The 24,150-nt window shown below is 49.0% G+C and overlaps 2 protein-coding genes across 2 annotated transcripts in view; both read left to right on the forward strand.

Annotated features, from left to right (window-relative positions):
* Positions 1 to 24,150, forward strand: part of LOC138097115 (zinc finger protein 805-like) — a 724,976-nt gene that overhangs the window by 129,494 nt on the left and 571,332 nt on the right. The gene's annotated exons all lie outside the window — the stretch shown is intronic.
* On the forward strand, positions 18,580 to 19,509 carry LOC138097134 (olfactory receptor 6Z7-like). The gene has a single exon (XM_068993377.1). It carries the CDS (start codon positions 18,580 to 18,582, stop codon positions 19,507 to 19,509), a length of 930 nt encoding a protein of 309 aa, XP_068849478.1.

Raw genomic sequence — 24,150 nt, forward strand, 5'->3', positions numbered from 1 at the left:
CCCGGAGAATCCCAGGGACGGGGGAGCCTGGTGGGCTGCCGTCTACGGGGTCGCACAGAGTCGGACACGAGTGAAGCGACTCAGCAGCAGCAGCAGCAGCAGCAGCAGCGCGTATACAGGACATCCCTCGTGGCTCAGCTGGTAAAGAATCTGCCTGCAGTGCAGGAGACCCAGGTTCTGTCCCTGGGCGGGGACCATCCCCTGGAGAAAGGAAGGGCAACCCACTCCAGTATTCTTGCCTGAAAAATCCCATGGACAGAGGAGCCTGGCGGGCTACAGCCCAGGGGGTCACGCAACTCTTCTCCAGCTGCCTTAGGTCTTGCGCGCACTGGTCGCCTCTGTGCATGGCCTGGTCATCCCTACCGGGCCCACCTTCCATCTGGGTTCACGTCACCCCTCCCTCTACTGACAACACTCAGCCACCAGTATCCTGTCTGTTCCGCCCACCTAGCGGCCCACCAAGCATTCCTGCCTCGGGAGCTTTGCCCTTGCTGTGGCTCCCTGCCTCCAACGCTCAGTCCCCAGATAGTTAGGGCAAGGATCCGCCTCCTCTGCAGGGCGTGAGAGTTGCCGACGTCCTGCAGGAGAGACGGGCCAGCTGTCTCCTCTGCTCACTATCCACCCCGACCATTCCCTGCCCTGGTGCTGGGGGAGGAGGAAGAGTTCCGGGCTTCGCTGCCTCCACCATGGCGGGATCTTAGGGGCTCCTACAGAGGAGGGCGGAGCCAGAGGAAAAGTCTGGAAGGATGATGAGAGAGGAAGGGGAGAGAAACCAAGGAAGACGGAGGGGAAGGAATGAGAGGGTGCAGGAAGAGCCCAGGAGACGGAGAGGCCACAGGGAGAGAAGGAAGTCGAGAAGTGCGGCGACTGTGAGTGCGGGAGGGAAAGGGGGGCGAGAGGGGTGACGCGCGTGTATCACCTTCTTAAACGTGACTATCAACCCTCGTTCTTACAAGGCTTGCGCAGGAGAGAGGCAGAGAGATGAATAAATCCAGGGAACCGGAAGACAGGGGAGGGCCGAGAAACAGAAATCGAGGCGGGAAGGAAGAGGAGAGAGCGAGAGGGGACGCCAGCGGCCCGGGAGAGGACCCGCAGGAGACGCGGCGGGGAGACAGCGCCAGAAGGAGCAGGGGAGCGGACGGGGCGGACGAGGAGTGCGGCGGCGGGAAGGCAGCGGCCCGGCGCCCGGCCCCTCAGCCCCTCCGGGGGAGCCTTGCGGTCCCGGGTCTCCCCCAGGATGGGCCCGGCCGCGGGGAACCAGGCGGGGCCTCGGACTTCCTGCCGCGGCGCTTGCTGCCGACAGCACTGCTGGCGGCCGCCCGGCCGCGGCCCTGGGCGGCGGCGCCCTGCTGGGGCTCATCGGCCCGGATCAGCGGCCGCACCGGCCCGTGGGCCGCCCGCCCGCCCGCCCACCTGGCGCCGGCGGCGGCCGGGGTGAGCGCCCCGCTCCCGCAGGCGCGGGCGCACGTGCGGGCCGGCCGGCCGCCCTGCCCCCGGCGCGCGGCGGGGCGCAGCTCCGCGTGGGCCTCTCCCCGGGCCGCTGCGAGGCCCTCCTGGCCGGGATGGCGCTTCTGCCCCGGGCGGCGCCCGGTGGGCCGCTTCTTCTGCGCGCTGCCCGCCGCGCCGAGGACCGCGGGCGCCGACTCCGCGGCCGGCCGCATGCTGGTCTCCGGCCTGCGCGCGCCCATCCTCGCGGGCCCTTTGGCCTTCGTCGTCGCCTCCTACGCCTCGATCCCGGCGGCCGTGGGCCGCCTGCCCTCCGTCCAGAGCCGCCTCCAGGCGTTGTACCCGCGCGGTTCCCACCTGGCCGCGCGCCCCGCCGAGCGCCCCGAGCGGGTGGCTGTTCTCTGTCTCGTCGTCACGCCCGTCCTGAACCAGCTCATCGACAGCCTTCGGAACCGCGAGGTCCACGCGGCGGCCCGCTCTGCCCTGGCCGGGCTCCGGGGGCCAGGCACCGCGCGGGGCTGACCCCGGGGACACGGACACCGAGCCGGGAGCCCCCTCCTGGCTCCGACGCGAGGCTCTGTGATCTTGCGCGCTGCCACTCCGTCCCTCCTAATCTCTGCGCGTTTTGGTGCGTTCAGCCTCGAGGAAACCGCTGGGCACAGGTCAGGGGCCCACCAACATTTATACAGGGCCAGAGAGGAAACATTCTCAGCCTTGCCAGCTGTCTGTTCTCTGTTGCTACTGCTCAGCTCTACCATCAGTGCCTGGAAGCCACAGACGACCCACGGGTGAATAGGACTGTGTTCGCCAAAAACTCTGATGTTATTGGATCGCTAGGCCGTCGGACTGTTTGCGACCCCATGGACTGCGGCACCAGGCTTCCGTGTTCGTCACCATCTCCCAGAGTTTGCTCAAACTCATGTCCATCAGTGATGCCATCCAACCATCTCATCTTCTGTTGCCCCCTTAAAAGCTCTTTAGGGATGTCGAAATTTGAATTTTATATAAATGCTCACCATTCACAAACTATTACTCTTATTCTAATTTTGTTTCCAATCATTTAATAATGTGAAGATCATTTTTTTTTTTGTCTTGAGGACAGTACACAATGGGCAAAGGGCCACAGTTCGCTGCCCCTTGACATAGGATAAAAGACTGACCCAGGGACTTCCATGGCCACCCAGGGGTTAGGACTCCCAGCTTCTGCACAGGTTCGATCCCTGGTAGGGGAACTAAGGTCTTGCATGGCTGTGCAGCACGGAAAATAAAACGAAGTAAAAACAAATACCAACCAAAAAAGGGAGCAGTGCCTCAAACGGAGGGAAGAGCAGTGCCAAGGCCCTGAGGTGAGCAGGAAAGGCAAGTTCCTGGCTCATGAAGTCTCTGAAGCTGGACTTAGAGAGCAAGACCAGAGCGAGGTGGTGCTGGAGAGGCGGCCACGAACCGCTTCACAAGCACCCTGTACAAGGGAGGCAGTGGCGCGAACACCAGGGGGCGCTCGCGGTAAAGAACCCCTCCGCCAGTGCAGGCGAGGAGAGAGGCGGGTTCTGTCCCTGGGTGCGGAAGATCCCCTGGCGGAGGGCATGGCAACCCACTCCAGGATTCTTGCCTGGAGCCGCCCGTGGACAGAGGAGCCTGCGGGCTACAGTCCATGGGGTTGCAGAGTCAGACACGACTGAAAGGACTTAGCATGCACGCACGGTGCACGCACCAGGGGAAGGGTGTTTCACTGGCAGGACAGCCGTGCAAAGGCCCTGAAGCCCGACCAGGCACTGAGGGTGGAGCTCAGGGGTGCAGAGTCCAAGAGGTGTGGACCCAGGCCAGCCAAGTAAGGCCCTTGGGTCTCACCCTACATTCACCGAGCCTGCAAGGCGGGTCCTGCTTGTGGGAGTGCAAGCCTCCAGTTTACCAGTCTGACCTCTTTGAAGTCGCAGAATGCTTTGAAATTCTAACAACACCCAGGATGTCAGCTCATAGAGAACAATAAAACTTACTGTCACCTTAAGTAAAAAAATTTCAGTTTGGCTCAAACGTACAATTTGGAAGTTTGATCCATTATATTATCTTTAAAAACTAATATAAAAGAGGTAGGAGTCTGTTATTTAAACAAAAGGATTAAATCTCAGTAACAACAAAACAGCCGACCCTGTTCCGTCTACTAACCTGTCTAGTCAGATTTCCCCTTTAGTAGGACCCTCTCCCCAGGTTTCCCAGTTGGCACCAGTGGTAAAGAACCCCCCTGCCAATGCAGGAGACGTAAGAGATACAGGTTCGATCCCTGGGTGGGGACGATCCCCCGGAGGTGGAAATGGCAACCCACTCCGGGATTCTTGCCTGGAGAATCCCATGGACAGAGGAGCCTGGTGGGCTACAGTCCACTGGGTTGCAGAGAGGCGGACACGACTGAAGGGACTACCGTTTTTCCTCACCTCTTCCACTCCCCCCGGGCCCCTTCATTCCCCTGGGTCCGTGCCGGCAGCCTGGGCTCCCCCTCCCCCCCCCACCCCATGACCACCGTGCCAACCAGGGCGGTGCCAGTGACATCACCCTGCCCGGCTCTGTTCACGTGCCCACGCTGGCCCTGCCGCTCGCCGCGCTCTCCCCACCTGCGTCCCTGCTCACACCGATGGGCACCTGTGCTCCCCGCCCTGCGGGCACCCTGGTCCTTCTTGCTGCGCCAGCCGGCCCTGCTGGAGACCTGCCTCTGCTGGACGTCACACCCCGGCTGCTGCCGGCCCTGCTGCGGCCCAGGGCGGCGTGTCCCCCGTGGCGGTGCCCTGCAGCCACTCCAGTGCTGTCCTGTGTCTTGGGCGAGGGCCTCCTGCCCCCTGTGGCCTGGGGGTGCTGCGCGGCTGTCTGCAGGCACCCGCACTCTGGGGCCATCGCAGGCCCACGGCTCCGCCTGCTGGCTGGCCGGAGTCGGCCTCCCCTCAGCGAGCCCCCAGTATTCACTCCCGCTGTGACGGCCCGTCTGCGGAGCCTGGGGTGTGCAGACGCCAGAGTCTTCTAGGACGAGGCACTGGTGGCCGCAGTGCTGGTCACCACAGTTCCCCGCTTTCCAAGATTCTGGCCACGGTGCTCCGAGGCCAGCGGCCCTGTCCACGTGTGCCTCCCACCTCGTTGCAGCAGTTCTGTTTCACGGCACAACAGGGGTCATCCACCCACGACCCAGGGCCAGCTGCTCCCCAGAGAGCAAGCAAGTGGTGTCCCGTTCCTCCACCCTGGTGACCTCATGTCCTCATCTACAGCCTTCGGAACAAGGAGGTGAAGGCTGCCCTGGGGCAAGTGTGCTGTCCTTACCAGGGGTCGATTCCAGGAGTGACCTTTTCAGGGCCACATTTCAGAGTCAGGAATTGTCGATGTCCAACTTTGCTGACAATCTGTGTACAGATATGTGTTGCACTCTGATTTTTTTTTTTTCTGGGAAGTGTGACTTTTCCTCAAAGTCATAATGGTGCTGATTTCACCTTTCTGTCCAAGAAAAGACACATGACCGAGTGCTCACGATATTTGCTAGTGGTGGGCAAATGAAACTAATTTGGGTCAACTAGAGTGTATCAGTCAGTGACTGGCACAAAACTGCTGTGTAACAAACCACCCTAAAAATGTAGTGTCTTCAAACAGTCATTTGTCCTCAAGAGTCTTCAGTCAGCTGAGGGGTTAGCTAATGTCTTGTGGGGTTATTTGAATGGTTCTTCTGGTCTTGGTTAGGCTTGCTTGTGCAAATGAATGTGTGCTGACTGACGTGGGTGTGGCTTGTCAGAGACACTCTGCTTTACGCTTTCCATCCATATTCTAGGACCAGAGGCCTAGCTCAAGCATGAGTTTTCTCATTTCAGTAGCTGAGTGAGAAGGTCCCAACTGGGGGATGGAATTTCAAAGCGTTGCTAAGGTCACATTGTTGTTCAGTTGCTAAGTTGTGTCCTACTCTTTGTGACCCCATGGACCGTAGCACGCCAGGCTCCTCTGTCCTCCACTGTCTCCCAGGATTTGCTCAGATTCGTGTCCATCGAGTTGGTGATGCCATCCAAGCATCTCGTCCTCTGTAAGCCTCTTCTCCCCCTGCCTTCAATCTTTCCCAGCATCAGGGTCTTTTCCAAAGAGTAGGTTCCTCGCATCAGGTGGCCAAAGTATTGGAGCTTCAGCTTCAGCATCACTCCTTCCAAATCAAAGGATTGATTTCCTTTAGGACTGACTGGTGTGATCTCCTTGCAGGTACCATTGCCAAAGTCAGATTCATGGGGGAAGGAAGTACATACTGTCTGGGGAAGGAACAGTGAAGTTCTTGGACAGATGACCTCGATATAGGGAAGAGCAAGGAACTGGGAGCATTAGAACCTACTTCAGAGAGCCCCACCGTTCAGTCCAGTTCAGTCGCTCAGTCGAGTCTGACTCTTTGCAGCCCCATGGACTGCAGCACGCCAGGCCTCCCTGTCTATCACCAACTCCTGGAGTTTACTCAAACCCGTGTTCATTGAGTCGGTGATGCCATCAGCCATCTCATCCTCTGTCATCCCCTTCTCCTCCTGCCCTCAATCTTTCCTAGCATCAGGGTCTTTTCCAATGAGTCAGCTCTTCGTATCAGGTGGCCAAAGTACTGGAGTTTCAGCTTCAGCATCAGTCCTTCCAATGAACACCCAGGGCTGATCTCCTTTAGGATGGACTGGTTGGATCTCCTTGCAGTCCAAGGGACTCTCAAGAGTCTTCTCCAACACCACAGTTCAAAAGCATCAATTCTTCTGTGCTCAGCTTTCTTTATGGTCCAACTCTCACATCCATACATGACCACAGGAAAAACCGTAGCCTTGACTAGATGGACTTGTGTTGGCAAAGTAATGTCTCTGCTTTTCAATATGCTGTCTAGGTTGGTCATAACTTGTCTTCCAAGGAGTAAGCCTCTTTTAATTTCATGGCTGCAGTCACCATCTGCAGTGATTTTGGAGCCCCGCCCCCCCCCCCCCCCCCCGAATAAAGTCTGTCACTATTTCCACTGTTTCCCCATCTATTTACCATGAAGTGATGGGACTGGACGCCATGATCTTCATTTTCTGAATGTTGAGCTTTAAGCCAACTTTCTCACTCTCCTCTTTCACTTTCATCAAGAGGCTTTTTAGTTCCTCTTCACTTTCTGCCATAAGGGTGGTGTCATCTGCATATCTGAGGTGATTGATATTTCTCCTGGCAATCTTGATTCCAGCTTGTGTTTCTTCCAGCCCAGCGTTTCTCATGATGTACTCTGCATGTAAGTTAAATAAGCAGGGTGACAATATACAGCCTTGACGTACTCCTTTTCCTATTTGGAACCAGTCTGTTGTTCCATGTCCAGTTCTAACTGTTGCTTCCTGACCTGCATATAGGTTTCTCAAGGGGCAGGTCAGATGGTCTGGTATTCCCATCTCTTTCAGAATTTTCCACAGTTTATTGTGATCCACACAGTCAAAGGCTTTGGCATAGTCAATAAAGCAGAAATAGATGTTTTTCTGGAACTCTCTTGCTTTTTCGAAGATCCAGTGGATGTTGGCAATTTGATCTCTGGTTCCTCTGCCTTTTCTAAAACCAGCTTGAACATCAGGGAGTTCACGGTTCATGTATTGCTGAAGCCTGACTTGGAGAATTTTGAGCATTACTTTACTAGCATGTGAGATGAGTGCAATTGTGCGGTAGTTTGAGCATTCTTTGGCATTGCCTTTCTTTGGGATTGGAATGAAAACTGGCCTTTTCCAGTGCTGTGGCCACTGCTGAGTTTTCCAAATGTGCTGGCATATTGAGTGCAGCACTTTCACAGCATCATCTTTTAGGATTTGAAACAGCTCAACTGGCATTCCATCACCTCCACTAGCTTTGTTCACATTCCAGGATGTCTGGCTCTAGGTGAGTGATGACACCATCGTGATTATCTGGGTCGTGAAGATCTTTTTTGTACAGTTCTTCCGTGTATTCTTGCCACCTCTTCTTAATATCTTCTGCTTCTGTTAGGTCCATACCATTTCTGTCCTTTATCGAGCCCATCTTTGCATGAAATGTTCCCTTGGTATCTCTAATTGTCTTGAAGAGATCTCTAGTCTTTCCCATTCTATTGTTTTCCTCTATTTCTTTTCACTGATCACTGAGAAAGGCTTTCTTATCTCTTCTTGCTATTCTTTGGAACTCTCCATTCAAATGGGTATATCTTTCCTTTTATCCTTTGCTTTTCACTTCACTTCTTATATTCTTTGATTATACTCTTTGCAGCCAAAGGTGGAGAAGCTCTATACAGTCAGCAAAAACAAGACTGGGAGCTGACTGTGGCTCAGATCATGAACTCCTTATTGCCAAATTCAGACTTAAATTGAAGAAAGTAGGGGAAACCACTAGACCTTTCAGGTATGACCTAAATCAAATCCCTTTTGATTATACAGTGGAAGTGAGACATGGATTTAAGGGACTAGATCTGATAGATAGAGCGCCTGATGAACTATGGACAGAGGTTCCTGACATTGTACAGGAGAGCCCGACAGTGAAACTTATTCAAACTTCTCTTTACTCAGAGACTTGGAGGGTGAAGATGTAAGTTTGTAAAACTAATGAGAACTAATAAGTTCCTTCCCACTGTAGAGCACAGGGACCTCTACTCATTACTCTAACAGCCTAGATGGGGAAAGAATCCATGAAAGAGTGGATCTATGGACGTGTATAATTGATTCACTTGGCGGTACACCTGAAACCAACTCAGAATTACGGACACAGTACATCAGCCCCACCCCAGTAAGGGATCCACTTGCCAACGCAAGAGATGAGGATTCAGTCCCTGGGTCAGGAAGATGCCCTGGAGAAGGAAATGGCAACCCACCCCAGTGTTCTCACCTGGAGAATCCCATGGATACAGGAGCCTGTCGGGCTCCAGTCCATGGGGTCGAGTTATGACAGAGTGTTGGACACAACTCAGCACACACTCGTGCATGTGTGCTAAGTGGCTTTGGTCGTGTCCAACTCTTTGCAACCCTATGGACTGTATCCTGCCAGGTGTCTCTGTCCATAAGATTCTCCAGGCAAGAACACTGGACTGGGTTGCCATGCCCTCCTCCAGGGGATCTCCCTGACCCAGGCATTGAATCCGAGTCTCCTGTGTCTCCCGCACTGGCAGGTGAGTGCTTTATCACTAGCAGCACATGGGAAGCCCAAGCACGCGCGCACACACCCCAATAATTTGTTTTTAAAGAATTACCGATGGTCCTACCTGCAGGGCAGCAAAGGGAAGACAGACATAAAGATCAGACTTTCGGACACAGTGGGAGAAGGAGAGGGTGGGACGGTTTGAGAGAGGAGCGCTGAAGCATGTACAGGACTATATGTAAGATAGCCAGCCAGGGGGAGTTTGATGCATGATGCAGGGAACCCAGAGCCAGCGCTCCGTGACAGGCTGGAGAGATGGGGCGGGGAGGGCGGTGGGAGGGGGCTCAGGAGGGAGGCGACACGCATGCCCATGGCCAACCCATGTGGATGTACGACCCATGTACGGCAAAACCCGTCAGAATATTGCCAAGTAAGCGTCCTCTAACTAAAAGAAATTAATTTTAGAAAAGTATGAAAAACATCAATGAAACATTTTGAAAAAGCTGTAAGCTTGAAGATGTCAGCCACTACCTACTCTTTGATGGGCGAGTCCCTTCTTGATGATGAACTCAGTGCAAAGAAAGTCCGAATCAATGGCAGGGAGGAGAAAGATGCGGAGCTACTGACTTTGTTGAGTTTCGGGGTCCAGGCATGCCTGGAGGCTGTTCCACCCTTGGGAATTCCTCTTACTGAACCAAGTAAATTCCCTTTTCACTGAACCCACTTTGGGTTGATGTTTGGTCTCTTTTAGTGACCTTATTTACTGATTTCATTTCCAATAACTAACATGTGAGTTACTTTATTTCTTCTCTCAAGCTCATTAAGAATTTTATTAAAATATGGGGAACTTGCTAGAAGTCCAGTGGTTAGGACCCCTTGCTCCCACCACCCGGGGCCGGGATTTGATCCCTGGTCTGGGGACTAAGATCCCTCATGCTTCTCCGTGTGGCCAAAATCAATAAAGAAAAACTAAAGTATCAGTCTAAAAGGGATTTAAAAATATAAATAGGCAGGTCAGAGAAGTTTTCAGCTCACAGACGACCACTGATGGGCTCTAGTTTTATAGAAGGAAGTTTCTCGCCCGTCTCTGCGCTCCAGGATCTAAGCGAAGGGCCTGGCATCTGGGAAGACGTGAGTCTGCGCCCGGCGGCCTGGACTCACGGAGGCTCTGAGGCTGACTCTCCTTTGCTCTTCCTCCCTTCAAGCCTCTCGGAGCGTCTGTAGAAAGCGTTCTCCACTCTGTGTCTCCTCCAAATCCACAGAGACCGTGGAAGGTCTCTGCGGTCCGGAGCTCCAGGTTAAGCCTGCCTCCCTCTCACCATGCCAGCAGCTCAGAGCAGCCAGACCTGCAGAGACAAGCAAGGGCGGAAGCGGTGGGTGCCTTGCTGAGGACCAGGTCCTCCTGTGATGGCCTGAGCAGCACTTCCTCCAGTCCCCGGCGTCTCCTCCTCTGGGCAGGAGCCCGGTCCGCCTGGAACCAGAGCCTCCTCCAGGTTCAGCATCAGCAAGAAGGAATCTGGACCTCTTTATCCTTCAGCCGTCAAGTGAAGAGACCCCACGCGATCCTTTGGGGGTGAGGAGAAGAGACCCCGGAAAGAAACTTTCTCTTATAGAACACCCAAGCTGTACCAGGTACTGACTTGAGATACTTTAGACGTGTTAACTGATTTAACCCTCGCTCAGGGGCTACCTCCATACCGCATATTAATTCACAAGGCAAAGACGGGTCCGCTGGCTTGTTGAAGATGAGACCATTAGTGTAGAGATGTCCTGGGTTTCCCTGTCTCTTTTTGGCCATGCTGGGTCTCCGCTGCTTGGAGGGCTTTTCCTCTGGCTGTGGCGAGCGGGGGCCACCCTCTAGTCATGGCGCCCAGGCTTCTCTCACTGCGGTTCCGGGGCGCTGAGCACAGGCTCCGTAGCTGTGGCTCATGGGCTTAGCTGCCCCACGGCACGTGGGAGCTTCCCGGACCGGGGATCGAACCCCTGTCTCCTGCACTGACAGGCGGATTCTTTACCACTGAGCCACCAGCAGAGACCAAGAGATATCTTGTCACTCATGTCTGTCTGACTTCAAAGTCCTTGCTCCTACCACCATGTCCTACCATCCCCAGAGGCCTTGCATGTAGTGTCTACTAGCGTGTATAATGTATTGATGATAAGGGAAAGACCATAGCTCCCACATTGCAGAGGCAGTGTTAATGGATTAAGTGACATTTCTAGAGTTACATGATGGAAATTTCTCAAACACTTTGAGGCTAAAACCCAGGTTCATTCACGTCCTTACGTCTGCCACTCGTGCTGCACTGCTTCTTTGCACAAAGCCTTTACTGAATAAATATTCATGAAGTGAAGCGGAATGAAATACTATCAAGAGGGAAGGGGCTTTTTAGGGGGAGAATAGATACATATATTTGTATGGTTGAGTCTCTTTGCTGTTCACCTGAAACTACAACCCTGTTAATCGACTATACCCCAATACAAAGTAAAAAGTAAAAAAAAAAAAAAAAAGTCAAAAAATTCTACCAGTCAAGAGTCAGTTTTATGTGATGTCCTTGGTGGTCCAGTGGTTAAGACAACACACTTCCACTGCAGGGGGCCTGGGTTTGATCCCTGGTTGGGGAACTAAGATCCCACGGGCCATGTGGCATGGCTAAAAAAAGTAGAAAAAGAGCTTTCCAATGAGAGAAAGTCCAAGTTTCATTCAGGACAATAGAATTTGAAACCAGTTCTGGGTTTAAACTCTGAGGCCAAGCTTAACTGCCACACACTACTGCTCCTTTTTCTACAGCATAGACATTATATTGTTCAAGGGGTCAATGGTTACTTTTAATTTGAGTAACATAAAACAGGCTTGAAGAGGTTAAGTAGAATCTGCAAGGAGGCAATGGAGGCAGAAAACACGGTGGCCTGAATTCTTCTGAGAGTGAGTCCTTGTTCAACGTTATGTTTCCCTCAAAACTAGCATAGATGTTGAAACGATCATGAATAAAAGTATGTGGGGGATGGGATGGCCTCTGAATACCCTAGTTCCGGGATTCAGGACACTAACGTGAGGCTCTGTCAGGCGTGTTTATAGTTTTCCGATACAGCATCCGTGGGCATTCTGGCCAACCTGAAGCCCTAAGTTAGGGAGGATGACTGTGACCGCTGCTGCAGGGTCACTCGTGACAGACGACTGTGAAAGCCTGATTTCCCAAGGTTTCGTGCCGACCGCTCCTTCCCTGCCTCTCCACCCTCATCTTCCGCTCCTCTTTGTCGTGGTCTGAAGTGGATTCATTTATTTTGTTGATAATCGCCACAACTTATAAGTCTGAGTTACCCTGAAGACATGATATTCCGTTAGTAGATTCAGTTAGCAAATGCAACACTTCTGTTGTCTTCAGAGATAAACAGAAGCCTCAGGAGACAAAGATGAAGCTTCTTACATGGAAACTCATGCATTCTAAATGTCAGTGCCTTAATATACTCTAAACTCTTCCTAAAAAGAGTTAATGCAAATAGCCTCAAATGTGCTTCCAGTTATATTTCAATGTGTTTTTTCCCTAGACAAACAGATTGCACACACATGTACAATTTACCAAGCCTAATGGCTCTATGAACAATTATAAACAGGGCTATTCATTGAGCATGGGCTTCTCAGGCGGCTCAGTGGTAAAGAATCTGCCTACAATGTAGGAGACGTGGGTTTGATCCCTGGGTCGGGTAGATCCCCTGGAGAAGAGAATGGCTACCCACTCCAGTATTCTTGCCTGGAGAATCTCATGGACAGAGGAGCCTGGGGGGCTACAGTCCATGGGGTCCCAAAACAGTTGTATATGACTGAGCGACTCAACAACAACATTTGTTGAGCATAAACATAAGAGCTACGGGAAGTGTGAATAAATGGGCGTGATACATCTGCAATCAACCACCGCAACCCAGCTAATTGTAACCTTCATGATGGCTACGGAATCCTTGTCCAGCCTCTAAGATTGCCAGATGTACCCTGACTGACATGAGTTAGGTCTACATACGTGTGAAACTTTGAGCTCTGTACCTTACATCCCTGTAGAATATTTGCCCACTGAGCCCAGCTTCAGAGACCTCCTCAGGCCCCGTGATAACTGACATCTCTCTCGTCCTAGGCTCTTGGCACTCGCTGTCCTTTCTGCCCGGAGGGCTGGCTCCCCTCGGCTCTGTGCATGCGCGGATCCTCGCACCCTCTACGTCTCTGTTCAAACAGCGTCTTCTAGGGTCGCGTCCCTCATAGTCAGAACTAATGTAGCCACATTACCTGCCCACCATCTAATTCTCAGAAGTTATCTTGGAATTCAGACTTTGCTTAGTAAAGTCTGTTTCCACCTATAACTCTGAAGCCCACTGAAACAGACACATTCCCTTCTAGGGATGCAATCTTTTCCCACCAGCTACTGTTAGAAGTTCTCAATCCTACGGGGCTTTGTGAAGAATACACGAGTTAACACATGGACGTTCCTGCTGCTGGGGCTGGCATACAGGAGGCACTCAATAAATGCGGGACCGTGTTCATCAGCATCGGCGTTTCTTAAACAGTTCGTCCTTTGTGTTCAGCTGTGCTGGCTTTTTGGTGCTGCTCTTGAACTTTCTGGAGTTGCGACGAGCGGGGGCTACTCTCTTAAGTGCGGTGCACGGCTTCTCACTGCAGGGCTTCTGTTGCAGAGCATGGGCCCGAGGGTACTGGGGCTTCGGTAGTCTGCAGTTCCCGGGCTCTAGAGCACAGGTTCCATCCCTGGGACGTGTGCTTAGTTGCTCTGTGGCAGGTAGGATCTTCCCAGAGCAGGGATCGAACCCGCGTCTTCTGCATCTGCAGGCAGGTTTTTTACTGCCGCGCCATCAGGGAAGCCCCAGTGTTTGCTAAATAAACCCAAAACCTCCACCAGAGGTTTCTTCTCCCTGCATGCACGTTACCTAGAGGGTGAAGCCCAAACGCACTGTCGTCTTTGCACTCAAGCTACCTGTTAGCGTTCCCTGTAGGTTCACTCATCTTCATCACACCACAGGCGTCACCTCCAGATGCTGCACTGGAATCTGAGGACTGAACAGACAGATCAGACCTGCTCTCATCAGGATCTTCGCGATGTCTTGGGACAGCTTGGAAGATACCTCCTGTGGAACTGGTGGTTACGACGCCGCCACACCAGAAACTGTCCTGCAGCTTTTCAAGGGATGAGGTCAGCTCCATGCTGATACAGAATCAGCTTCAAGACATGTTATTAGCGAACATTCAGGATGCAGAACATATGTCTCGTATGTTGCTCTTCATGTTTATGGGGCCCACGCACCTACAAATGATGGTGATGACAAGATCTATTTCTTGGGACCTCTCCGGCAGTCCAGTGGTAAAGAATCTGCTTTCCAGCATAGGGGACGTGGGTTCAATTCCTGGTTGGGGAACTAAGATCTCGCATGACTCGGGGCCAGGAAGCCCAAGCTCCACAGCAAGAGAAGCCCTCATGCCACAGCAAAGACCTAGCACAGCCAAACAAGGACAACAGAGCCGAAGCAAGGTCTGTTTCTGGAGGATCCCCCAAGAGACTGGTCAGGTGCTCGCCTCAAAAGAGCTCTAAGGACAAGGTGTCAGCAGTTACAGTGACATTGACTTGAATTTTTTAACCTTGAGATGTATTATCTTTTAAGAGTAAATGGTAAAATATAATGCCTATCACTAATGAGAGTGGAGAGAGACTGCCTCTGATCGTAGGTAAGAACATTGCTTTACCATCTGAGCCAGCAGGGAGCCTAAGGAACCAGTTAAATTTAGAAAACCAAGCCATGGGGACTGCTCAGTCTGGAGACAGAGGTTTTGAGGCTTCAGCTTTCAGGTGTCATTTTCAGCTAAAATTGGCTGATACTCTGGACATTGTCAGTAGTGCTGCCCTGAAAATAGGGGTGCAAGTTTCACTTAAAATTAAGATTTTCTTGGGATCTAAGGCAAGGAGTGGGCTGGTTGGACAGGGAGTGACTCTGTATTTAGTGTTTCTGGTCGGTGGTTGGAGCGAGGTGATGCCTCATTATAATTTTCATTTGCATTTCTCTTAAGATTTCAGGAGGTGAAATTTTTCCGCTAATTTTTTTTAAGCAGTGTGAGTAAAACTGACCTCTCCAGAGTGGCCTTTTACCGTCTGCCCAGTTTTGAATCTTTCTCCAGGACCTACCCGAGGATCTTTGTTGAGGACAACTGTTTTCTCCCTCTGCCCTCCTGGCTGGTGAATATGAAGAGCCCAGTTAAGAGATGTTTTCAGTTCTTGTGCCACGTGGTGTTTTTTTGTTGTTGTTTTTTTTTTAGTGATTTAGTTTTTTTTTTTCCCCTTTGGAGTAAACTTGATTTCTGTTGTTCTGTTTGTTTTGGGTTTATAGGAACTTGATTCAGTTCTCACAGATGTATATCTATTCTGTTCTTTTAAGGGGTCTTTTCCCATATAGGTTCTCTCAGTGTGTTCAGTAGACTTCCTTGGGCTATTCAGAAGGTCCCTTTGGATTATCTTTGATAATAGATAGTGTGTATGTGTTAATCCCAACCTCTTAATGTCTCCCTTCCCCTGCCTTTTATTTTAATTATCATAAGTGGGTTTTCTAAGCCTGTGTGTAGATGGACTGGTCATTCTTCATTTTTCTACTGATGGACACTTTGGGTGATGCTGTCTATTAAATATTGTCAGCAGTGCTGCCTTGAAAATAGAGCTGCAAGGATCATTTTCCACTATGCTTTTCTCTGGATCTAAGGCAGGGGGTGGGCTTGCCAGATCACGTGGTGGCTCTACACTCACTGTCTTAAGGAGTCCTCATACTGTTTTCCTTCCCGGCTGCACCCGCCCATTTCCCTCCCCGCCCACACTGCAGGCAGATTCCCTGTTCCCCTCACCCTCGGCAGCACTGAATCTTTGCAGATCTTTCGGAGGATGGCCATTCTGAACAGTGTAAGCTGAAACGCCGCCATTTCTCTCACAGTGAGACTGAGCATCTTTCATGGGCTTTATGGCCATTTGGTGCCTTTTTAAGACAAAGGTCTATTTAGATCTCTGGCCTGTTTTTCTATTGAGTTGATTGGTTTATGATACTAAGCGGAACTATTTGTTTTGAGATGAATAAATTGTTCTTAAATTTTATCATAACCATTTTTCCCCATTTGAGGGTTGTCTTTTCCTTTCATTTAGAATTTCCCTTGCTGTGCAAAATCTTTTGAGGTTACTTTTGTTGAGTTTTGTTATTTTTCATTTTTCTAAGAGTGAAACCAAAAAGTTGCTGTGATTGATTTTAAAACCTGTTCTGCCCATATTTTCCTCAAGAAGTTTAGAGTATTCATCCCTCCATTTAGCTCTTTAATGTATTTGGAGTTTCTTTTCTGTATAAGGTTAGGGAGAGACATAATTTTATTCACTTTTCCCTTGTTTAAGAAATCTCCATGCTGTCCTCTGTTCTGGCTGTTAATTTACATTGCCAGCATCAATAGAGGAGAATTCATTTTTCCCCAAAACCTCTCCACTGTTTACTGTTGGTAGTTTTTTTTTTTTTTAAGGTGGAAAGAGTATTTTCTTTTATTTTTTAAATTGATTTATTTATTTTAATTGGAGGCTAATTACTTTATAACATTGTAGTGGTTTTTGCCATCTGTTGACATGAATCAGCCATGGGTGTACATGTGTTCACCATCCTGAACCCCTGTCCCACCTCACTCCCCATCCCATCCCTCAGGGTCATCCCAGTGCACCAGCCCTGAGCACCCTGTCTCATGCATTGAACCTGGACTGGCAATCTGTTTCATATATGATAATGTACATGTTTCACTGCTATTCTCTCAGATCATCCCACCCTCACCTTCTCCCATAGAGTCCAAAAGTCTGTTCTTTACATCTGTATATCTTTTGCTATCTCGTATATAGGGTCATCATTACCATCTTTCTAAACTCCATATATATGTGTTAATATACTGTATTGGTATTTTTTTTTCTGACTTACTTCACTCTGTATAATAGGTTCCAGTCTCATCCACCTCATTAGAACTGATTCAAATGCATTCTTTTTAATAGCTAAGTAATATTCCATTGTGTATATGTACCACAGCTTTCTTATCCATTCATCTGCCGATGGACATCTAGGTTGCTTCCATGTCCTGACTATTATAAACAGTCCTGCGATGAACACTGGGGTACACATGTCTCTTTCAATTCTGTTTTCCTTGGTGTGTATGCTCAGCAGTGGGATTTCTGGGTCATATGGCAGTTCTATTTTCAGCTTTTTAAGGAATCTCCTCACTGTTCTCCATAGTGGCTGTACTAGTTTGCATTCCCACCAACAGTGTAAGAGGGTTCCCTTTTCTCCACACCCTCTCCAGCATTTATTGTTTGTAGACTTTTTGATAGCAGCCATTCTGACCAGCATGACATAGTACCTCATTGTAGTTTTGATTCACATTTCTCTGATAATGAGTGATGTTGAACATCTTTTCACGTATTTGTTAGCCATCTGTATGTCTTCTTTGGAGAAATGTCTGTTTAGTTCTTTGACCCATTTTTTGATTGGGTCATTTATTTTTCTGGTATTGAACTGCGAGCTGCTTGTATATTTTTGAGATTAATTCTTTGTCAGTTGCTTCGTTTGCTGTTATTTTCTCCCATTCTGAAGGCTGTCTTTTCACCTTGATTATAGTTTCCTTTGTTGTGCAAAAGCTTTTAAGTTTAATTAGGTCCCATTTGTTTATTTTTGCTTTTATTTCCATTATTCTGGGAGGTGGGCATAGGGGATCCTGCTGTGATTTATGTCAGAGAGTGTTTTGCCTATGTTCTCCTCTAGGAGTTTTATAGTTTCTGGTCTTACATTTAGATCTTTAATCCATTTTGAGTTTATCTTTGTGTATGGTGTTAGAAAGTGTTCTAGTTTCATTCTTTTACAGGCGGTTGACCAGTTTTCCCAGCATCACTTGTTAAAGAGATTGTCTTTTCTCCATTGTATATTCTTACCTCCTTTGTCAAAGATAAGGTGTCCATAGGTGCATGGATTTATCTCTGGGCTTTCTATTTTGTTCCGTTGATCTATATTTCTGTCTTTGTGCCAGTACCATACTGTCTTGATGACTGTAGCTTTGTAGTATAGTCTGAAGTCAGGCAGGTTGATTCCTCCAGTTCCATTCTTCTTTCTCAAGATTACTTTGGCTATTCGAGGTTTTTTTGTATTTCCAAACAAATTGTGAAATTATTTGTTCTAGTTCTGTGAAAAATAACATTGGTAGCTTGGTAGGGATTGCATTGAATCTATAGATTGCTTTGTGTAGTATACTCATTTTCACTATATTGATTCTTCCAATCCATGAACATGGTATATTCCTCCATCATTTGTGTCATCTTTGATTTTTTTCACCAGTGTTTTATAGTTTTCTATATATAGGTCTTTCGTTTCTTTAGGTACATTTATTCCTAAGTATTTTATCCTTTTTGTAGCAATGGTGAATGGAATTATTTCCTTAATTTCTCTTTCTGTTTTCTCACTGTTAATGTATAGGAATGCAAGGGATTTCTGTGTATTAATTTTATATCCTGCAAGTTTACTATATTAATTGATTAGCTCCAGTAATTTTCTGGTGGTGTCTTTAGGGTTTTCTATGCAGAGGATCATGTCATCTGCAAACAGTGAGTTTTACTTCTTCTTTTCCAATCTGGATTCCTTTTTATTTCTCTTTCTTCTCTGATTGCTGTGGCTAAAAATTCCAAAACTATGTTGAATAGTAGTGGTGAGAGTGGGCACCCTTGTTTTCCTGACTTTAGGGGAAATGCTTTCATGTTTTCACCATTGAGGATAATGTCTGCTGTGGGTTTATCGCATGTGGCTTTTATTATGTTGAGGTGTGTTCCTTCTATGTCTGCTTTCTGGTTCACAAATCTACAACATCTCTCTTCATAACACCCATTTCCAAGAGAATTTGGGTTTGCCAGTGTCTGAGTTCCCAATACACTGGGAACATATTCCCAATGTTGTATACTGCGTGTCTTTGCAGGAATCAGGATGTCGATAAACTTTGTCTCTCCACAGATGGAGATATCCCTGGAGTTGGGCAACATGACGAGGGTCCAGGAACTCGTCTTGCTGGGCTTGTCCACGAGCCCAGAAAGAAGGCAACTCCTGTTTGCCGTCTTCCTGACCCTGCACCTGCTGACCCTCCTGGAGAACGCCCTCATCGTCTTCCTCGTCCGCAGCCACACCGAGCTCCACAAGCCCATGGACTTCTTCCTGGGCAACCTGAGCTGCCTGGAGCTGTGCTACGTGTCCGTGACCATGCCCAGCCTGCTCGCGGGGCTGTGGACGGGACCCTGCCACGTGCCCTTCCCAGCCTGCATGGCCCAGCTCTTCTTCGTTTCCCTCATCTGCACAGAGTGTGCCCTCCTGGCCTCCATGGCCTGTGACCGCTACGTGGCCATCTGCCGCCCACTGCACTACCCGCTGCTCATGCGGCCCCAGGTCTGCCTGGGCTTGGCTGGGACGTCGTGGCTTGGTGGGCTGCTGGTCTCGGTGGTCAAGACAGCATGCATCGCCAGCCTGTCTTACTGCGGCCCCAGTGTCCTCAACCAATTCTTCTGTGACGCCTCCCCACACCTGTCCTGCACCCACGTGGCCCTGACTGAGCTGGTGGACTTCCTCTCGGCCATCGTCATCTTCTGCGGGACGCTGCTGGTCGCCGTGGCCTCCTACTCGGCCATCGGGATGGTGGTGCTCCGCATGCCTTCGGCCGCCACCCGGCGCAAGGCCTTCTCCACCTGCGCCTCCCACCTGGTGGTGGTGGGCATCTTCTACTCAGCAGCCCTCTTCATCTACTGCCGCCCCAGCCGCATGGAAGCCATGGACCTCAACAAGGTGCTGTCTGTCATCTACACAGTGGCCACGCCCATGTGCAATCCGGTCATCTACTGCCTGGGGAACAGGGAGGTCCACGCAGCCCTGTTCAGAACTCTCCGCTGGACTTGATCCTGGTCTTGGGACATTATCCCCATACCCCCTAATTTATATTTTCTCATGGCTTGAAACACTTAGTTAAGGGATATTGAAGAGAAAGTTACATACTGAAGGAATACATTTCTCACTTCTCATTATTTCTCACAAAGAAAGTGAAAGTGTTATCCGCTCAGTCGTGTCTGACTCTTTGTGACCCCACGGAGTGTAGCCCCTCAAGCTCCTCTGTCCATGGAATTCTCCAGGCAAGAATACTGGAGTGGGTTGCCATTTCTTTCTCCACGGGAGCTTCCTGACCCAGGGATCAAATCCAGGTCTCCCGCATTACAGGCAGATTCTATACTGTTAATATATTAAAGCTATCCAGGAAGCCTTAATATATATACGAGTTTGAAGCAATCCATAACAAAATCGTAGCTACCCAAGAGAAATGTGAACATTGTCTATAAGAAAGCAGATCATCAAAGATGACTGATAAGGGCTGGTGACCCTCATGACAAGATGCTTCACTTTATGAGTAAGCCAGGAAAGTATATTTAACCATCTCGTCAGTTTTATTAAGGGAATATTGATGAATATTTATTTCCTAAATGTGTCTATATGTCCCCACAAGTAGAAATAGATACGTACAAGGACATTCATTGGATCTTTGCTTGTAATAGGAAACAGCCTACATGTCCATACAGTGCATAGATTAAAAATAAGTACATTCATTGTAAGATAAGCATTAGGCTGTTAAAAAGAAATCAATTTGTATGTTTTGACATGGATATTTGGTTCATATATATATGTTAAGTTAAAAATAAAATATAGTATGAAATACTTCTGTATTTTTTAAAATTAACTTTTAAGTTTACAAGTGTATGTTGAACCAGAAGACCATTTTCTCTGCTCTTCAGATGCCTTGGTGCTTCTCAGAGCAAGTTGTGAACATGTGTTTCCATGCTAACGTGCACCCTAGGATTGATTCAATGAAGGCAGGAGCAGTTTCTAATTCATCTTTGTTTTTTAAAAATTTTTGGCTGCATCCCATGGCGTGAGGGACCTTAGCTTCCAGACGAGGAATGGAACCCATGCTCCCTGCATTGGATGGCGGAGTCTTAACCACTGCACAGCCAGGGAAGCCCCCCTCACCCATCGTTATACTCCTAGCAGGGCTAGGTGTTTGGGAAGGGATCTGTGAATGTGCGATGGCCTCAACTAAGGGCGGGTCTGAGGCTGACTCTCCTCTTGTGTGTGTGCACTAAGTCTCTCCAGTCATGTCTGCCCCTGCGATTCCATGGACTGTAGTCCCCCAGGTTCCTCTGTCCATGGGATTCTCCAGGCAAGAATACTGGAGGGGGTTGCCATGCCATCCTTGAGGAGATCTTCCCGACCCAGGTATCTAACCCAGGTCTCTTACATCTCCTATGCTAGCAGGTGGCTTCTTTACCACCAGTGCCACCTGGGAAGTCCTCTCCTCCCCTTAAGCCTCTGAAACGTTATATATATAAAAAAAGATTCCTCTTCTCTGAATCCACAGAGATCGGGGAAGTCTCTGAGGTCAAGAGTGCCAGCTTAAGCCCGCCTCCTTCTCGCTGTGAGGGCAGTCACCTTAGCAAGTCAGACCATCCAGAATAACGTAGAGAAACGAGGGTGGGGTGGTTGGTTGGGGTGGGTGCCTCGCTGAAGATAAGGAGCAAATCCCTCCAAGCTGGACTGAAAGGTCATTCCTCTGTTCATTGGCATCTCCTCCTCTGGGCAGGAGCCCAACCTGCCTGAACACCAGAGCCTCCTTTGGGTACAGCATCAGCAAGAAGGGACCTGTACCTTCTGTCTTTAAGCCATCAGGTGAGGGAACAAACTCCTTATGGGTGCGGACAAGGAACCATGGAAAGACGTGCTCCTTTATAGAACACCCAAGGCGTACCTTGTACCAACTCTAAAATTTATACCTGTCTCTGTAGAATGCATGGACATGTTCTACCAGACATGGCTTCTCTGGGCAAGTAGGTCAAGTGGCTTCTTGAAGAAAATCCATCTAGTAAGGGAGAGATATCCTCAAAGTCACATCTGTCTGGCTCTGAAGTGGTTTTCAACCACCATGCTTTACCATCCCAAGAGATCAGGTATACAGTAGCTACTGTTATATGGAATTGATGAATTCTAAGGGAATCTCTGGGAAAGGAGGCTAATGGGTTAAGTAACTTTCAGTCACTGAAAGTTCTCAGTGTCGCCATTGTTGTTCAGTCGCTAAGTCGTGTCCGGCTCTTTGTGATCCCATGGACTGCTCCCCGTCCTTCATTATCCCCTGGAGTTTGCTCAAACTCGTGTCCATTGAGTTGGTGATGTCATTTCAGTCTTAGGCTGTTAGAGCAAATTAAGTGAAGCAGTTGATGCCAAATTGCAATACCAAAAAAATTAGAATTTTTGTCACTTAGGCTGTGAGAAGCACTGAGCCCGCTGCCTGCCACATAGAAAGAGCTTAATATATAGTAATCATGTTGGCTACTACATTTACAGTTATAACCTGTGTGCCGACTGGAATATGAGCATTAAATGTTTAGAATAACCAGGACGCATGGATAGAGTGCATGGATTACAAATATTATAGTTTTTTCCTTTTCCCTTGTTGGTCATATGACTTTAGGCAAGTCACTTTTACTTCCTGAAGTTCAGTGATCCCCCTTGAAAAATAAGATAATGAGAGCAGTTCTTACAGGTTCTTTGAGGCAAATGAATAAAATAACATGAAAAATTCCTAGCACAGTGCCTGGAATGCTATGTTAAAGGAGAGACTTCGGAAACACTCCGATCTTTGCTGCATTGTTCACTGTGGCAAATGACTGCAAAGCTCTTATACGGCCAAGGCTTCATGTGGACCAGTCCTTGGCCAATGATCCATCCTCATCTCTTTCTGCTCTTCGTGTTCTCTAAGCCTGGTTTAAAGCGTGTCCAGAAACTTTCCTGAAGCGTCTTGGCTGTGGACATCTTTGCCCCCCAAGCATTTTTGCCACAATGATTTTCACTGGATAACTGTCCGTTTTGCCACGTGTGTGTGCTTCGTCACCCTGTGGCGTCTGACTCTTCGCAGCCCTTTGGACTGTAGCCTGCCAGGCTTCTCCGTCCGTGGGATTCTCCAGGCAAGAATACTAGAGAGGGTTGCCATTTCCTTCTCCAGGGGATCTTCCTGACCCAGTGATAGAACCAGCATCTCCTGCGTCTTCTGCATTGGCAGGCAGATTCCTTACCCATGAGGCATCAAGGAATAAAAGATTAAATGACTGGCTGACAGTTTGACATAAAGTGATTCAGCACCAAAGTCTGTCTCAGCTGTGACTGACCCTGGTGCTGTCTCTTCCCGGCTGTGTGGTCTTGGGGCAACGCATTGACCTGTCTGGGTCTCACACGTGCATTTTGGCATAGAACTGAGCGGGTAACAGGTAGGAAGGCCAGAGGTCCCCAAGCAGCAGGAAAAAATAAACTGCAAGGGGCAGATGTTTTTTCCCCTTTTCTGCTGATGAAAGTGGCTCCGCCTGAGACTGCTATTTTTTTCTTTTCTCAAACCTTGGGCTGATAATAGCTCAACAAACCAGTACTCATGTCAATTGTCTTATGGCCAGGGATGACACACCTTGTGCCATTCCATCTCAAAAATGCATATTGTGGGAGAGGGGCCTGGTGAGACGCCCTCAGCCTTGAGGTGCTTCTTTCACCTGATTAGAAGCTTGCCAACAGACATTAACTGCTTTGTTAAAAACGAGCAAGTGGGCACTCTTTCTGTCTGCTTCTGATGTCTGTTTCAGAAGCTTTCCCTTTGTCTGTTATACTTCAATAAAACTTTGCCACACAAAAATCTCCAAGTAGTCAAGCCTCGGCTCTGACCCCAGATCACAATCTTCTCCTCCGGAAGTCACGAATCCTGGCATAACACACAGCTTTCAGCTGCAGCCTTTCAGAACCAAGAATACAGCTATGGTTTCTGGCAGTTTACTGGCTTGTAGTAAAGGCTCGGTGGAATTCTAGATGTTTCCATGATTAGATTGCGTGCCCCAGTTCATATCAGTAGTTTGCTCTGTGAGCCTCAAGTGCCTTAAGTATAATGGTGAGGAAATGTGGCACATGTCTGTATATGATCACACTGACTGAATACAGAACTTACATTTTCCACCTTCTGCTGAAAAGCCAATTCATTTTTGTGGGAATCCTTCTGTGATTCAGACAGGAAGCTGCCCCTTTGTCCTTCTTAAACACTGTAATTGAGAGTCATATAATCTATAAAATAAAATCACATTAAAGGTAGAGGGATATTTTTACAGAAAGAGGGAACTGACTCTCTTGGATTTTTATTTAGAATACTTCTAAATTCCTGTGTGGGTTTCCCTGGTGGCTCAGTGGTAAAGAATCCACCCGCCAACGTAGGAGACATGAGTTCAATCCCTGGGTCTGGAAGATTCCCTGGAGAAGGTAATGGTAACCCACTCCAGTATTCTTGCCTGGAGAATCCCATGGACAGAGGAGCCTGGCGGGCTGCAGTCTATGGGATCCCAGGAGAGGTGGACATGACTAAGTGACAACAATAGCAACAAATTCCTGTTCAGTGTGTAAAGAGAATGGAAAAATTAATTTGGAGAGAATTTTTTTTTTCGGGATAGAAATGACAAAAAAATCTAATTT

The sequence above is a fragment of the Capricornis sumatraensis genome, chromosome 20 (assembly GCF_032405125.1).
Source record: "Capricornis sumatraensis isolate serow.1 chromosome 20, serow.2, whole genome shotgun sequence".
NCBI lineage: Eukaryota > Metazoa > Chordata > Mammalia > Artiodactyla > Bovidae > Capricornis > Capricornis sumatraensis.

What these genes read in the sequence shown, in the direction of transcription:
- LOC138097134 (XM_068993377.1), top strand. Translation starts at nt 18,580, where the DNA reads ATGGAGATATCCCTGGAGTTGGGCAACATGACGAGGGTCCAGGAACTC.